The sequence below is a fragment of the Salvia hispanica genome, chromosome 6 (assembly GCF_029641045.1).
Source record: "Salvia hispanica isolate PSC_SH4W2 chromosome 6, Shi_PSC_v1, whole genome shotgun sequence".
In the NCBI taxonomy this organism is placed as follows: Eukaryota; Viridiplantae; Streptophyta; class Magnoliopsida; order Lamiales; family Lamiaceae; genus Salvia; species Salvia hispanica.
In genome coordinates, this window is record NC_142697.1 from 4,274,800 (window position 1) to 4,292,342 (window position 17,543).

At 35.6% G+C, this 17,543-nt stretch overlaps 2 protein-coding genes across 2 annotated transcripts; both read left to right on the forward strand.

The window, feature by feature from the left end:
- Positions 1-4,753: 4,753 nt before the first annotated feature.
- Positions 4,754-6,426, forward strand: LOC125205145 (F-box protein CPR1-like). Its single transcript, XM_048103965.2, has one exon. The coding sequence runs from the start codon at positions 4,863-4,865 to the stop codon at positions 5,973-5,975; it is 1,113 nt and encodes a 370-aa protein (XP_047959922.2). The 5' UTR covers positions 4,754-4,862; the 3' UTR covers positions 5,976-6,426.
- Positions 6,427-13,346: 6,920 nt separating this feature from the next.
- LOC148923094 (F-box protein At3g07870-like) lies at positions 13,347-14,510 on the forward strand. The gene has a single exon (XM_089061390.1). The coding sequence runs from the start codon at positions 13,347-13,349 to the stop codon at positions 14,508-14,510; it is 1,164 nt and encodes a 387-aa protein (XP_088917516.1).
- The last annotated feature ends 3,033 nt before the right edge of the window (positions 14,511-17,543 follow it).

Here is a 17,543-nt window from a genome sequence, read left to right on the forward strand (position 1 = left end):
GCTGGATGCCTTCGATTTGAGCCGGGTTGGTCGCCTGCATCAGGGCGTTGTGCGCGTCCAACAACGTCCTATAGTTGGAGGAGGCCACCAAATCCGTGTAGGCATGTGACGCAGCCGAAGATGGGGTTGTGATCGCGCTCGGGGTCGGGCTTGGGGCCTGGTCACGCGGCGCCGCGGCGGAGGAGGTCGCCTTGCCCTTGCCCTTGACAGCCTTGATGCCAGGGGACGCCGGGAGGACATCGGTGTGCCGGAACTCTCATCCTCAAACACCGGATTGTTGAAGTCCATTGAAGATGCGCTTTTGCTGCTTGTATAATCAGTGAAGGTGCGCTTCGACGCCCTCTTCTTCGTCGCCGTCGATTGGAGAAGCACACCACCAACGAACTTCTGCTTCTCCTTCAAGAGCGCCCAGGACTGGTAGTGCTTGAATTCGCCGTACAATGACATGTACGATTGCACCACTTGTCGCGCACATCCGACAGACTCTCGTCGCTGCTCTGCTCCCTCTCGCACTTGTCGTACTCCCCCGCGAACAGATTGACCTGCTTCTTTATTTGATCCCAGTGCTTGCGGAGCGGCTCCCTTTGGCGCTTGTAGGCGATCGGCGGCTTGGCCGCGTTGTATTTTTCGGCGATGCGCTCCTTATACGCAGTAACCTTCTGGTTGTTGGCGAACACCAGATCTTCTGAAACATCAATCCAACATCTCGTCAAGACGATGGATTCTTCCGGGCATAGTTCGTCCTTCCTAGGGCGAACTCTTTACACACCGCCGTTTGTGGCAACTTCTGGGCTCGTGCCTTGGTCCGCTTCTTCTTGGTGGCGGAGGGGCGGCGGCGGGTGTGCGGTTGGGAGAAGGCTCCATGTCTGACAGCCCGTACGAGTCCGTGCTGAACTCGGGATCGTACTGGGTATTGGTGTCGAATGGCCGGTATTCATCGGGTTCTGTACCCGGTCATCGTGCACCACCGAACATTGAACTATTCGGACTTGGATAATCTTCGGGATTCATTTTGTTTGAAATGTAGAAAATGAAGTGTGAATTTGAGAGTGAAAGGAGTGAAAAATGAAGTGAAAAGTGAGAGGTATATATAGGTTTTGAAAATTGAATAAAATTAAATAATAACCGAAAACGCGTCGCCTTCGTCCGTCGCATCGTCCGTGACGCCACAGTGGCGGACGATGGAGAGGCCATCGTCCGCCCCATTGTGGATGCTCTAAGATGGAGTTTGAACGGAGATTTGAGAGACGTACGCAAAAATAAAGTAAATAAAATTAAGGAATTATGATATTTGATTAATGATTTCAATTTACATATTCTCACATTCGGGGTTGGTTCGATTTTCTTTTGCATTCTGAGAAATGATCCATAAAGAAAACCCGCAAAATAGCTTATAATTACACGAACTCAACATTATCTTAAATAATATAAATTGCATAAAACGAATTAAAATCAAATAAATTAACAAAATAAAACTAACTACCGCGAGACATAATCTTGGTAACGGTCGGAAGGCCGCATTTGATGTCTCGGTCATTGGCTTCGTCGGTCCTCCTTACTCTCGGGCAGACGCTCCTGTTGTGCGGGTTCGGCCATGGCGGTCTATTTCTCCACCCATGGTTCCTCTTGGGCTACCAATTACCATGTCGATATCAATCAACTTAAGGAGTTGTTCGCTGTATCTGATATAGCCAGATTTGGGCCTTTTTCTGCTCCAATTCCGACGTTCGCTTTATCTGATTAAATTCTACATGGCCCTAGAAAACAAGCAGGCCCGCACTGTTCCTTTGTGAATTGTCAAAATTTCAAATCGTGTTGTTGAGGTGGTTTTAAATTCTCGGAGTACCATGAACATCCAGAATTGCACACAAGATTACAATTACACCCTCCTCATTTTTTAATCTTCCCCAATATTCACTTTACCTAATTTTCTCTCTATCGCGTAATCTCTCAGCCCTAGGCAACCTGTTCTCCGCCTTGCACGACTGGATTACCAAATTGCGTCGATCTCTTCCCGGCGAGGTGAGTGTTGGTGGTCGATTAGCAGAATCCTCACCTCGACGCAGACCACGTTTAACTGATTCGTGACATTACACTGATTTGAGAATAAAAATCTGAACTTGAAGTTGAAACTTCAATTGAGGGAGTGGCATTTTGGGTGTGTTGGGATTTGAGGATTGTTGAATTCTGGTGGTTTGCTTGCAGGGAGGTATCTTACTTTGATTTTGAGATACATGTCAGTAAAGGGTTTTATTTGTATCATACTATAGAATTTGGGTCATAGCTGAAGAATATGAAGTATCTGAAATTTGGAATTTTTTGGGAGGGAGGGTTGGTTTTAATTGAAAATTGAGATCTCATTGTATGAAATTTGGGTCCTTGTTCAAGATGGGTTTGATCTAACATCTTTTCTCCCTCAATTTTGGATGTTGTTTGGGTCACGACGCTCGATGCTCGATTAGAAGCAGAATTTTATGTTCAAAAGCTTTGGGAACACTGTTATTTGGTTTTGCAGGCATCATTAATTTTGCAAATTGAAATAAGGGTATTTAGATCAGAACACCCCATCTTTAATTAAGAAAATAATTTATATATTTCCAATACTAAAGACAATTCTGGAACACCGAACGTTGGTTTACAGAATCATTTAGGTGGGCCCTACCATTACAAATGAGACCGAGATTAATTTCTTAGCTTTTCATATGAAGAAAAGCGAAATATTCTGGGAAATTATAAATGATTTTGTTTGCCCATGTATATGTACGCCACAACAAAGCATGAAGAGTTGCATCACAAATACTTTAAAATCCAATTTATGTATTTGTTAAAAGTGAATTTGAATTTTAAAAATAATTTATGTATTGTTGAATGCTTAGGGGTGCTCTTAAACCATAGTATAGATTAAGCTACAAAGTCTGATATATTTGTGAAAAAAATGGGAAAACATTACTCCATAAAACTGTAAATATTAAATAGATGAGTTAAGAATATGTAATTATTATTTTTTTAATCGAGGTTCGACTATATATTTTTTAGATTAAAAATTTATATATAAAATAACATTTTGAAAAGTAATAAATTGAAATTAAGAAATTCTTAACAAATAAAGCTGAAAATTCAATTAGTATTAATATGTCGTATAGGGAGTAACATTTAGGATGTTGTATACTTCTAAAAATTTATATACTATAAAATAACATTTTGAAAAGTGATGAATTGAAATTAAGAAATTCTTAACAAAGTGAAATTCAATTAGTATTATATGTTGTATAGGGAGTAACATTTAGTATGTTGCATACTATAGCGAATTGAGCTTTAAAAAACTCACTTTATACATAATTTAAAAAATATAAATACTGGATTATTTTTTATTGATGTTTGAATGTAACGTTACAAAATTAAGAACTTAAAGAAATCAAAATTTAGGAAAGTAAACAATTCAACCAAAATTATAAAAATTCTTAAAATCAAAATTGTAAACTTATATATATTAAATTTTAATTTGCTGCTTAATATAGTGAATTGGGCTAAGAACTCTAATAATTTTATAAAGAAAATATAAAGAAAAGATAAATTTTACCTATATAGCTTAAAAATAGTAAATAGATGGTTTAAGAATTAATTTTATGACCGATCGTCTGTAACGTTCCAAAATGCTAAGAATTTAAAGAAATTACAATTTTCGAGAAGTATAGTTCAAATCAAAATTATGAAATTCAAAAAATCAAACCCACATTGTATACTAAATTTTAATACTCTCTCGTCCCATAAAAATATGTGCACTTTCCATTTTTTCCGTCCCACAAAAATATGTGCATGTCATTTTTGTAAAGTTATTTCAATTTAAAGTAATGGTGTCAATTTTGATCCTAAACATATGATCAAAATATGAATTTATTTTACAACATTCATTTTTTGAAAAACAGGTTCATAACAAATGAAATCCTTTTCGGGGTGGTCCTTTATTCGACGGTTCCGTAAAAAAAATAACAGCCGCGCCACTGTGCAATTAGCGTTGACCATTAATTTTTTTATGGAACCGTAAAAAAATGAGTACTTTGTTGACATTTTCATTTGTTATAGACATGTTTTTCAAAATGTGAATGTTTTGACCAAATTCGTATTGGTTATCTACCATCAAAACTCATAATGTGGGTCCAACTATCTACCAACACTATTTAATTACCCTTCTTTCTATCTTTCTTACTTTACTAATTTTGTCTTAATTTTCGTGTAATATCAATTGTCCATACTTTTATGGGATGGAGGAAGCAATGAGAAGGAATTTTGTTGGGGATGTAAATATCAAGAATCTAAATATTAGTAGTACAAGTTAAGCATAATAACTTATTAAAAACTGCCCTAGGGGTACGTAGTGAATTGAGTAGATTTGTATTGTGGAGTAGGAGTAATTTGAATGGAGAATTTAAAATTGAAAATAAATGCAGATAGAATTTACCAACTGTATGTATATGTGATCAAAATTAGGTAAATGATTATTAAAAAAAGTCATTTAGCCAAATCGAAAAAGACAAATTTTGTTAATCGGAATCATAAATTTATGCACAGGTTTATGATTTAATAGTAATAAATAAAAAATATACATACCCAAGGCCAATATATAGAACGTAAAATATACATACCCAAGGCCAAAATATAAATTTAATAGTAATAAATAAAATTTAAATGTAAAATTAGGTAATGCGATAGTTTCAAATAAATCATTTTCCATTTTTCAAATACATTAACCATTGAATTTTGGGAATCCATTTCATTTCCAACAAAATCCCCAAATCGCAGCCCTCTTCTTCTTCAGTGTGAATTGTAACTGAACAGTGATTCAGTCCAAATTGAGTCCATCAATGGAGCTTGATTTCTTCAGTTATCTACCATCAGAACTCACCACCGAAATCCTCTCACGCCTCTCCATCCGAAGCCTCGCAATTAGCAAGTCCGTTTGCAAACCATGGCTCAATCTAATCGATTCCGACGATTTCCCCAAATCCGAAATCAAAACCCCACCCGCCCTAGCTCTCCTGACGCCGAAGGAGAGAGACTCAACTCAGTGCACGATTTTCGAAATTGAAGACGAAGACGAAGACGAAGTCGATGATGCCGAGAAGAGCCACGATCTCCACTACATTCCGCTCACGGATTTGGTGATCCCTCACGGAAACAGGGCATTCATCGATGTTATCACTGCTAGAGGATTGCTTCTCCTCTACTCACCGTTACCAAAAGGTATTCATGTTCACATATGCAATCCGATGACTCGTGAATATACTGAGCTCTGTTGCCCCGAGGCCTACGCCCCGGGTCAATTGTTGAAATTCGGATTTGGTGTGAGCGAAATAAGTGGGCGATATAAGGTGGTTTACAGAAATGCGGACACCGAGTCTCAATATGTATACACCCTCGGAACAGGAACATGGAGGCGAGTTGAAGCCGGTGCTGTTTCTGGTTTCCGATTTTTTGGTCCAAGCATTGTGTGCAATGGCAACGTCCATTGGATGGTATTTGATTTGAACGATAACTTGCGAATTTGTGGTTTTGATGTTGAGACGGAATGTTTTAGGATCTTCTCTGCACCTCCTATGGGATATCGAGATGGGGATTTGTCTGTTTTGAGGGGTTGTCTGTGTTATTCTTACACACGCGACAATGAAATTGTCATTTGGATGATGAAGGAATACGGAGTCGAGGGTTCTTGGACCGTAGAGTTCAAGTTGAGTACTGTTGGTTGTGATGATGATTGGGATGATATTTCTATTGATCCGATTAGACATTTCAGAGATGGTGACGTTTTGATGTCGTTGTACAGATATCAGCTCATCTACTACTCTAACAAGGCAAGAACTATTCAAGAAGTGGGTATGTTCAAGGATGCAGTTGCGGGTTACCTTACCGCCTTGATTTTTACTCCTACCCTTTTGTCACTCAAGAATTTCGGATTCGAGAATGTGATCTCGTTTTAGTTCATAATACTAGTCTGCATAGTGTTCGGATTCTATGGTTTGTTTGTTGTGTAGTGTTCGGATTCTAATGTTTGTTTGTAGTGTAGTGTTCAGGTTCTAAGGTTTCTTTATCGTGTAGCGTTCAGGTCCTAAGGTTTCTTTATCGTGTAGCGTTCAGATCCTAATGTTTCTTTATTTTGTAGTGTTCGGTATTGGTCTTATCGTGTACAACCTGCAACTGAGCCGTTTTAATGCATTCACTCGGAAAATTTTTGAGTCGTTTTACTGGAAAATAAATGGCGAACAAAAGTGGCAGCTTAGTGATGAAATTTGAAGATAGAAAATGGCGGGCTGAATGGAAGTAATTTGAAAGGTAAATAACTGTAATGCTATTTTTGCTTTTTCAAATATTTTTTATAATATTTTTTTCTAATACGTAGAGCTAAAGGATATAAAGTGCATTTTTTATTGACTTTTGAATCATTGGAGATCTGAAGTGAGCTCTTTTTTCAGTTTAATACAATTAATTAGATTAAAGTCCAAATTTGTCGTCTAAATTTGCCCATAAATATTTGCATTATTATCTACAAATATATTAACAATTCACCAAGTTTCGAAGATAAATAAATGATGCGTACTCATTTCACTAATATTTCCTCTCTTCCCGTCCACAAAATGTTATCCACACTCGTTATTTCAGTCGGTCTACAAAATATTATCCACATTTATTTAATTTTTCATTTTTTGATAATGATCTTCACTTTCGACTAACTCATTAACTCACGTTCTATAAATGTGTTTGAATTGATAGATATGCACATTTTAAAGTGCATTTAATGGTCTTACTCCTATCTAGTGTTTCATATGTTGGTTAAATTTTCTGTGTGGTCCCCTCAATGAGCAAGAGCCCATTGAATTAAGGTTGAAAAAGGGTAGTTTATTATTATGAAAAATTGAGTGATAAAAATATGTACAATACTATTTCAATCATAGATTACCTAAAATTACTAATATAGCCCCAATCTTGGAAATATAGAAAAAGTCCGAGGATAGTTTTGGAATTTCCTACTATTATGTGGCTTTAAATAACAAATCAAACATGTGTTATTGAGGACTATAGATAATATACCATCAATTCAAATACCACAAATAGAAATGGAAAAACAAGAAAAACATTGTTGCAAAATGGTTGTGTTCTTAGCTAAATGTGTTCTTATCTAAATGAAAGATAAACTCCAATTCAAACACACCCTTAAACTAGTACTCCCTTCATCCCACAAGAATATACACTTTTAGTTGGGCATGAGTTTTAATCCACAATTGGTAAACTAAGAGAAATGGCATAGCCAGAATTTGACGTGAGGAGGGGCAAAGATATACTATTTATCTTTTGCATGTGTTAGATGATACATAAAGAAAATTAAATTTGCTAGAAACATATGCAGTTTATTTATTTGGTTTAAATTGGTGTCAGTCTCTTAGGCTTGTACTCCCTCCGTCCCAGATAATTCGATCCAGTATTTTATTTCGGGTCGTCCCACATAATTTGTCCCATTTCATTTTTATAAGTTTTGATAGTGGACCCCATATTCCACTAATTCATTTTTACTCACATTTTATTATAAAATTAATACTTTAAAAGTAGGACTCACATTTCACCAACTTTTTCAACTTACTTGCCATTAGATTTCTTAAAATCCATGCTGGGTTTAAGTGTCTCAAATTATCTGGGACGGAGGTAATATGTAGTTTGAAAAAGGTAGTAGTATAAAATATTTAAATTGAGTAAGGAATGGTGGTGCATTTGGAACAACACTAACTACAGCGACAAGGGAACTTCCTCGTTGTTGTTGACATCGGAGACAGTGTGAGCTTGCTTTAGTACCTTACAGATTGATTGCCTATGGAAGAAAACAGAGACATTGTGATTATGTTAAACAGAGTACAAATTTGTATCTCGCTTTTTTTTTTCTTCTATTGTTATTTGTGATGATTTCTTGATTTTATTTTGTGTTCCTGATTGAATAGTGCTGGTAAAAGGAAATTTAGAAAAGAATTGTCATTAATAATTTAATGTTATAGATATTTGCTTCTCTTATTGAACCCAAGCCAATGTTATTATATTATTTTGATACAGCAGAAAGGAAGAGAACAAAGCAACTTAATTCAAGAAATAAATATTCCATTCGTCCCATAACCATATACACTATTTTCTTTTTAATCCGTTCTACAAGAATATGCATTTTCTAATTTTGGAAAATCTTTTATCTTGAAGGGCACTCACAATGGTGGCCGATCACAAAGGCCGAGCGACCGGCCACCCCATCGCCGCTAATAGGCTCCCATTGTAGAGAGCCAATCGCCACTCACCAACAACTACCCCTGATGCACTTTTTATTAGCACTAAATAAACCTGCAAATATACAGAGTATATATAATATAGCTAAAGGTTAGTACCGGATATCGAACACAAGAAAAACGATGTTGTTTGGAGAAAACAAAGATTTTTGGTTTTTGAAAATAAAAATTGTAAAAACAACGAAAGTAAATTACTAATGCAGATAAAAACACAGAGAAAAAACAGATGAGATAAGGGAATTCCAGTTATGTGTTTTCATAGTTATGGTTCATATTTTACTAGAACGAGTCACACATTTATCGTCCATGCGGCATAAAGATGATTACGACACTAGGGGCGTCAATTCTAGATTAGTCATTCCTAAAGGCTCCTAAGACTCTTAATGTTCTCGCTCTTAATTAACCGCGTTGTTTTAAGGGAAGCTAATTGTAACGTCAACTAAGCACTGTCCTAACTCGCAAACCTTCTCTCACGATTATGTTGTAAGTCAATAGATCATCATAGAATGTGTCACTCAAACACGAAGCAATTATCCAACACTTAGAAAAGAAGCAAAGTAATGAACAAAACGGTTATTAAATAAATATGAACTGTATAAGCCAAAGTCGTTACTAACACATCCCTAGAATTCTATGAGTTTAGTTACACATTACGGAATAAGCTAAACACATAGTTTGTAGAGAAAACAAAGAAAACATTAAAACTAAAGAAATAGAATCTAAAGGTTGAATCTTGTAGTCTCTCTGGATTCCACACTTCAAACACCTTGAATCTTGATGATCAGTGGAAGGAACTCTCAAATATTATCTCTGAAAATTATGCAACAAAAGATTCCTTTGATGAAGCTTGATGGGGTATTTATAGCCTCAGGGTCGAATTCCCTTGATATGGTAAATCCTTCTTCTAGTATGGTAAGTCTTGGAGAGAAAATAGGGCAAACCCGTGTGCAGCGTTTTCTCAGCGGGCCGCTGCAAATCATCCCGTAGCTTCCGTCTCTCGATCAGCGGTCGCTTCACTTGTTTCAGCGGTCGCTGGCAATTCCGTAGACTACTGGATGTAACCGAGCGGTCGTTGTGCACAACCCAGCGGATGCTGGGCGTGTTCTTCTTTTTAGCTCTAATTTTTCGAAGTGGACCGCTACAGGATCAACGATCGTTGGATGTGTTGCAGTGGACCGCTGGCTGGATCGAATACTCCAGATTTCCATCTTCGACTTTTTGCTATCTTTTTAGGCTCTATGTCGCTTATTTCTCACAACACACATCAAAATACCAAAATAGATAAAATATTCAAATAATGGACATGTTATGTAACTTTGATACTCAAAAAGAACAAATAATGACCTTAAAATAGTGCAAAATCCCAGCGTATCGCCCCACCCCCATGACCGATCATACGCCTTAGTCGATCCGCCATCCTCAATCGGCCCTGAGATAGGCCCCCATTGCGGGCACCATGGCCGATAATTTCAAAAAATCATTTTAAATTTCTTCTAAAAAATCATTTTAAATTTCTTCTCCTATTATAAATACCTCACAACCACATTCATCTCACACACCCACATCCTTCTCTATTCACTATTTTTAAAATTACTTCATTATATTTCTTATCCTATTATATATGTTTTATTATAATTTTATTGAAATTTTCTTATCGTTGTATTCTTTTTTTCCAATATTGTAATACATCAGAGAATTAATTTATTATGTACTCCCTCCGTCACTTATTTTAGTTTGTCCCACAAAATATGTCACATTTTCTTTTATGGAAAAAACTCTCTCTCACATTAATATAAATATGCTATTTTCTCTTTCTATTTAACACACAAAACAACATCTCCTAAAATCTCGTGCCATTTCATAAGTGTGTCATCTACTATGGGACGGAGGGAGTATTTTAATTCACACTCACTACGTCCTAACTAAGTTGATTCATAACTTTTGGGCACGGAGATTAAGAAATTGTGTTGAAAAGTAGGAGAGGGGAATAAAGTAGGAAAGATAAAGAAAGAGTAAAGTAGGTGATGGAATAAAGTATGAGTGATTGGATGTTTTGTTTTTTGTTAAAAAATGAAATGACTCAACTTAGTTGGGACATCCGAAAAAGGAATACGACTTAACTTAGTTGGGACGGATGGAATATTATTTAGACATTGACATTAAAGATAAAAGAAAATAGTGATAAGGTGGAAATGAGATAGACTCCCATTGCAGGGAAATGGGCTGCTGACGTGACAGAAGAAAATGAATATAGGCTCTGATAGGGATGTCAATCTAGCCCGAAACCCACGGGTCGACCCCAATAACTCGGTAAAATCATAGGGTTAGGACCGAAAAATCACAATCCATATTCAGAAGCGGGCTACACGGGCTACGACAGGTTACGCGGGCTGGCCCGGATGGGTTGCGGGTTAGCCCACGGGTTGAGCATTTAAAATAAAAATATAAATAAAATTTTGAATTATATACTTATATGAAGTATATTTGGTAATATCAATATTAAATATAACATTGATATGAAGAATATATGGTAATTATGTCTTCTCTCGAATTTTTTTTAGCCTTTAGAATTAGGCAATTAACATGCATTCAGCTAAACCAATCCTTTTTCAATTTATTTTTAAATTAATAATAATAAACCTCTCTATTGCCAACGTTAATTAAAACTCAAATGAGAGAAAATTCATCATCGTCATGGCCAGTTTCATCAGCCCAATCCACTTCGAATTTGCCAGCTGATTTCATCAGTTTAGTTAGTCCGGTTAGATCTTCTAAATATGTAGGATGGTTGATGGCTTCAAGTATAAAATCCAATCCTCTCTTCTCATACTCCTCCACAACAATATGAAGTGCATGATTTTCATTTAATTGTAGTCAGATTCATGTGTGCTATTAATTAAACGATATGTTTATCTATTTTGTTTCAATTTTCAATTATTATTATTTTCTTTCTCTTGATCACTTTTGATAACACTCTCTCTGTTCCATAGTAATGGATGCATTTCTTTTGTGTTAGGTGAGTTAAGTAAATGGAGAATAAAGTAGAAAATGAAAAAGGTAGAGAGATGAAGATAGAATAAAGTAAGAGAGAGTAAAGTAGGTGTGGAAAAATATGTTGACTTTTACTAAAAAGGGAAATGACTCTATTACTAAGGAACGTACCAAAATGGAAAAATGACTCTTGTAGCAAAAGGTGATGCGGTCACCCTGGCCACCCCACACCCCGGCCCGACAGTTTGAGAGGGGGTTCAATCAGGGTACACAGCGGCCCGTTAGAGAGGAGGCCTTCAACCCACTGTCCTGACAGGAGCCCATCTCCCAAGGCCTCACACTTGTGCCTGAGAGATGGAAGCTCCCACACGCCAGTAGTGGGATTCGAACCCAGCTCCTTGTAGCAATATCTGCTCCCCCGGAACCAACTGCGCTAAGCCCCTGCGGGCAAAATGGAAAAATGACTCTATTACTATGGAACGGAGGGAGTACTTTACTATTTGTAACAATCTTCTTTTTAATAATTTAGAATATTGGATTGGATATAAAGTAACATATAAGATTACTATTGACCCGAATAACCCGTGGGTTAGTTCGAAACCCAAAAATTTAGGGTTAGAGCCAAAAATTTATAACCCGAAAAATTCACAGCCCGAATAACCCGCACCCAAATAGCCCGACAACTTGAGTGGATTGGCCCGAACTCGAGCGGGTTAGCCCAATTGACATCCCTAGGCTCTGAGATGAGCTCTGGATTTAATGCCTCAATTGTGAGTGCCCTAATGGGATAAGACTCATTCTCCACTAACAAAATTTAATTACTTTTTCTCTCGACATCTCTCTTACTTTACCAATTTTATATTAAAATTCTTGCCGAACTTAAAGTACATATTCTTTGGGAACGGAGGGAGTAACACCAACGAAATCTTCAACACAAACACAACTAGTATAAACAAAAACATGTAACTGTAATAATATAAATTACATACTTAAATAAATTTTTCTTAGTAATTTATTTATATATTATATACTCTATCCGTCTCATAATAAAAGTCTTATTTTGCCATTTTGGTTCGTCGCACAATAAGAGTTCTATTTTACTTTTACCATAAATGATAAGTAGGTCTTACATTACACCAACTTACTACACTCACATTTGGTTATAAAACTAATATATATAAGTGGGACCAATAGTCCACTAACTTATTCAACTCACTTTTCTATTCATTTCTTAAAACCCGTGCCATAACTAAATTGGACTCCTATTCTGGGACGGAAAGAGTAATTTTTAATGAAAAGTTACTCTCTACGTCGCATAATAGATGACATACTTTGTTAATGACGTGAAATTTTAGAAGATTTTATTTTATGTATAAAATGGAGAGAGAAAATATTATATTTATATTAATGTGATTATGTGAGAGAACTTTGTAAAAAAAAATGTAACATCTTTTATTGAACAAACTAAAATGAAAAGTGTGATATCTACTATGGACTATACTGCAATAATATAGTACTAAAATAAATCAAAATTAATTTAAACATTGAAATGCATTATACATACTACAATAAATTTAAATTGAACTAATCCGTTGGTTGAATTAACTTAATAAGCTCATTTTTTACTACGACCAACTCATCTATTACTAACAAATTGCATAAGATACTAATGATACTTAATTATTAAGCCCAATTTTAATGGGTCCATCTACATATAACTTTAGCTCACTTTTACTCATAAAACAAACAAATAATTAAATAATAATCTAAAAAATAATAAAATGTCTTTTGACTTGTGTCGCCTCAGTCTCTTCTTTTTCAGACCTTTTTCCTCCTTCCAACTTCCTGGTGACTTTTCTTGCTCCCTTCTGTCCCCTCTTTCCAATATCTAGAAAGAATTGACCTTAGATACAATAATCATAAATATTTGCATAGCACTGTTCAAAAACGCAAAAATTGGGGGATTTGCGATTGTTTTGGAGCATGGTTACAGGTGATTCTTTAGTGTGTTTGAGAAGTACTCCAGTCTAAATCCTTCCATTAATGGGGCGGCGTAATTTCTTCAAACACCTATCATCAGAAGTCAGCACAAACATCCTCTCACGCCTCCCCATCCGTAGCGTTGCCGTTAGCAAATGCTTGTGCAAGCCATGGCTCAATCTGCTCGAGTCCGTCGATTTCGTAAAATCTCATCTTTCCAAAATGGAAACCCCACCCGCCCTAGCTTGGTTGATGCCGATGGCGACGAGGAGGAACTCAAGTCTGCTGAGGGTTTTGGAATTTGAAGACGAAGACGAAGCCGATGTGGAGCACCATATTCTTCACTACCATCCGCTCACATCATACATTATCCCTCACGGAGCAGGCTCAGAAGAATATTTATCAATGAGAGGTATAGAAGCTCATGGATTGCTTATACTACACTTATATATCAATCCTATTAAGATATGTAATCCTATCACTTGTGAATATATCGAGCTCTGCTGCCCCAAGCAATACAAGTCGTTTTATTCTTTGAGTTTTGGATTTGGTTTGAGCAGAATAAGTGCACGATATAAGGTTGTTTGTATCAATCAGGACGTTGGATTCGACTCTTGTCATGTATACACCCTTGGAACGGCAACATGGAGGCGAGTTGAAGCCGGAGCCGCCTCTGGTTGCTTTTTCGCTTACCATTCACACATTGTATGTAATGGCAACCTCCATTGGATACTAAATGATTCGACTCAGATTTGTGGTTTTGATCTTGAAACGGAATGTTTTGGCATATTCTCTGCTCCTACTGAAGATGGGGTTCCTACGACAAGTAATGGAGTTGTGGATGAGAAGTTGCATGTTTTGAGGGAATGCCTTTGTTATTCTTACACCTTCTACGATAGGATTTTCATATGGTTGATGAAGGAATATCAAGTTGAAGAATCTTGGACCTTAGTGTACGAGATTAGTATTTATTTTGACTATAATTTTAATTTTGATTTTGATTGGGGTCATATGACTATTCATTCAATCAAACTTTTCAAAAATGGTGACGTTTTGATGTTGTTTGGAGAGAAGTGCCTCGTCGACTACTCCAACAAGGCAAGAACTACACACAAAGCAAGTATGCTTACGCGCGCAACTTCAGAGGATGACTCTGTCCTTGCCATGGTTTATCCTAGTCTTTTCTCATTCAAGAATCTCGGATTCAAGAATGTGAAGTCGTACTAGTTCATAATATTAGTCCATATTTCTATTTTGTTGTAATCTGGTTGTGTTTGTATTTGGTGGTGTTCGGGTTTAGTGTTATAATGTTGACTTGAGTCACTTGATGCACACTATGTGTGGCCTATCTATTATGTATTGTGGTGGTTGTTTAAAGTCTCATTCTAATGCATAATGTTAATCTACATTTGTTTTTTGTTGTATTAGATCGTGTCAACATAAATTAAATTGTGTTGTCATCGTGTTCGTGTTCGTGTTTGCAAGTGGCATGTTCGTTTATACAAGGTATTCTTAGCTTGTGGTGTTTGAGTTTGACCTTATCATGTTTTGTTACTGTATTAAATGAACTCATTTTGCAAATGTTTTAAAAATGAATTATTGTGAGCTATTGTTTATGATCTTGTATTGGTTTATACAAATTATTAACCTATATTTGTCCTTTGTTGCCAATAGGTGTGTCGACATGAATTAAATCACGTTATTGTGTTTGTATGGAACAAGTTCGTGTTGCAGGTTTTCTTATTGTGTGGTGTTAGTGTTCGACCTTATCATGTTGTGTTGTTATTGTATTAGACTATTATATGCTCCGTATTTATTTGTATATCATAGAGTTTGAACTGAAAATGGATTCAGTTTTGTGGATGTACCAAAGCATAAAAAATGAGATCTTTTTTAGAAACAAAGGAAGTTTAATGGGACCTCGTTCTAGTTTATAATGCTAAATTATTTTTTAGGATTACCATACTTCGGCCATTATTTTCTTACCTAGCCTTTTATCACGTAAGAGTTTCGGAGTTGAGAATGTGATCTCGTTCTAGTTTATAGTGTTAGTCTACATTTGTGTTTTGCCATTATCTAGTCATGTTCGTGTGTAAAGTTTCATAATCGTCAGATTTGTCTTTGTTATATTGACCTGAAATATACTACTGTCTAGCGTAGCTAGTATACAGGGACGGAGCCAATGTATTGGCAGGTGGGGCATATGCCCCTCCTAAAATTTTTCTACTCCTCAAATTTTTCTACATACATATGCATATCTATACCTTTTTGCTAATTTGCACCATTTATTCACTTAATGCCCCTTCTTAAATTCTTCAAAATTTTCTCTCTATATATTTTTGCCCATCTTGATACTATTTCCTAGCTCCGTCCCCGCTAGTATATATATCTTGTGACGCTCTCTATGATATCATTCTAGTTGATAATCTCAATCTACATTGTGTTCATATTCGTTTTTAAATTTCTTATATTGTGTTGTCCGAGTTTGGCCTTATCATGTCGTCGGAATTATAGATATCATGGGGTTCTATCTATATATAAATGAAAATAGACTAGTTTTAGTGGACTTAAAAAATGAACTATTGTGGGCATTTGTTTATATTCTCGTTCTAATTCAATAATGTTATTCTATATTTGTCATTCTCATTATCGAATTATGTTAACAAGATAACTTCATTATCGTGTGTACGAGACATATTCGTGTTGAATGTTTTTTTATTTTATTATGTGGTGTTTATGTTTGATCTTATTATTATGAGTTGTATCATGTCAGGCTATTATATAAAGTATATTGTGTAGATGTATAATAGGAAAATCAAAAAATTAATGGAAATGGACTCAATTTATGCAGATTATAATAGTAATAAAAATAAATTGTTTTTCAAAAACCTCACCAACTGCTGAGAGACTTTCGGTCTTAAAATTCACATACTCAGGCGAGCAAGATTAGTTCGGTACACCTATGGTCACACCAGAAAAAGAATTGTTTTTCAAAAATGAAGGAATTGTGTAGTTAGAAACACTTATATTTGTGAACATAGTGTTAAAAAAACTTGATCGGCTTAAAATTGGTCCGATGGCGAATCCATGTTTTGTCTGATCTGATTTGGACATGAAAATTGTGTAACTTGAGTTGTCTTGAACCGAATAATTTAGCCTCTAAAAATATAATTTTAAATGTAGAAAAATTACAACACGCAATAAGAAAATTGCAATCTCCATTTTTCATGTCATTTCGCTTAATTATCAATGTCCAATGAAATTACCAAAAATTAACCATAAAACCTAATTCGATGAAATGCAAAAATGGTAATTTATTCAATGAAATTAGCAATAATTCGTGAATAAATCTGTTCACCAAATGTTTGCATCTAATTTCTCATGGTTCCAAATAGGAGGATAACCTAACAATGTCTAAAGAGAAAGAATAGAAGTAGTCAAAAGCTTGTAGTGAATAAACTCATGTCTACAAATACATCATCTAATTCATCATGTAATTAAATTACAATTCTCCAACTCTAATTTAGTTTACAATTCTTGAGCTACACCTCCACCAAATCAAGTAATACTATTTCAATTCACCGCTAAACTATAAATGCGTTGTTGATTTAGAGATTCTTCAAGAAATGACTGCTCGTTTAGTTATTAGTTAGGATATTGGATTGTGTTGGAAACAACGTTATAAGGTTTAAGATATACAGTTTGTGGACGTAGAGTTTACTATTATCCAAGTAGATCGCGTTTGCTGGAAAATTTAAGGGTACGGAGTTTGGTCAAATTCTGCAATTGAAAAAAATGATCAAATATCACAATTTGATATTTTTCTCAATTGTCCTATAGTCTATGATTCGTGGAAAATTATGTATGCTGGTAGACGAAAATATATCTTGCGAACAAAACATTCGGTTAAATAAACGATGTTAGTATTAAGAAAGATGAGATATAACAAGATTTGTTAAATAAGATAAAAAATGCGGCTTCGTGTCAAGATAAGCTCGGATGAAGGTTTTTTCGTTGTTGTTTGATAGACAAGAAATTACCTGGATTTTGTATTAAAAATCATAATAAATGAGGTAGAAATGCTATCCGACCAAATTTGTGAGATACATATCTTTGTATTTTAAGGAAAAATTTGCGGCTCGGATGGGCCATAGAGAAAATCACGGGCTGACATAATAGGTTGACTATGATATCAAACACTTAGAAATAGTCTTATAAGTATCTATATCTAGGCATTACTAGCTTATCAAACGGGTCCAC

Excerpts from the sequence above, each read along its gene's own strand:
- LOC125205145 (XM_048103965.2), top strand. The coding sequence starts at position 4,863 with ATGGAGCTTGATTTCTTCAGTTATCTACCATCAGAACTCACCACCGAA.
- LOC148923094 (XM_089061390.1), top strand. The coding sequence starts at position 13,347 with ATGGGGCGGCGTAATTTCTTCAAACACCTATCATCAGAAGTCAGCACA.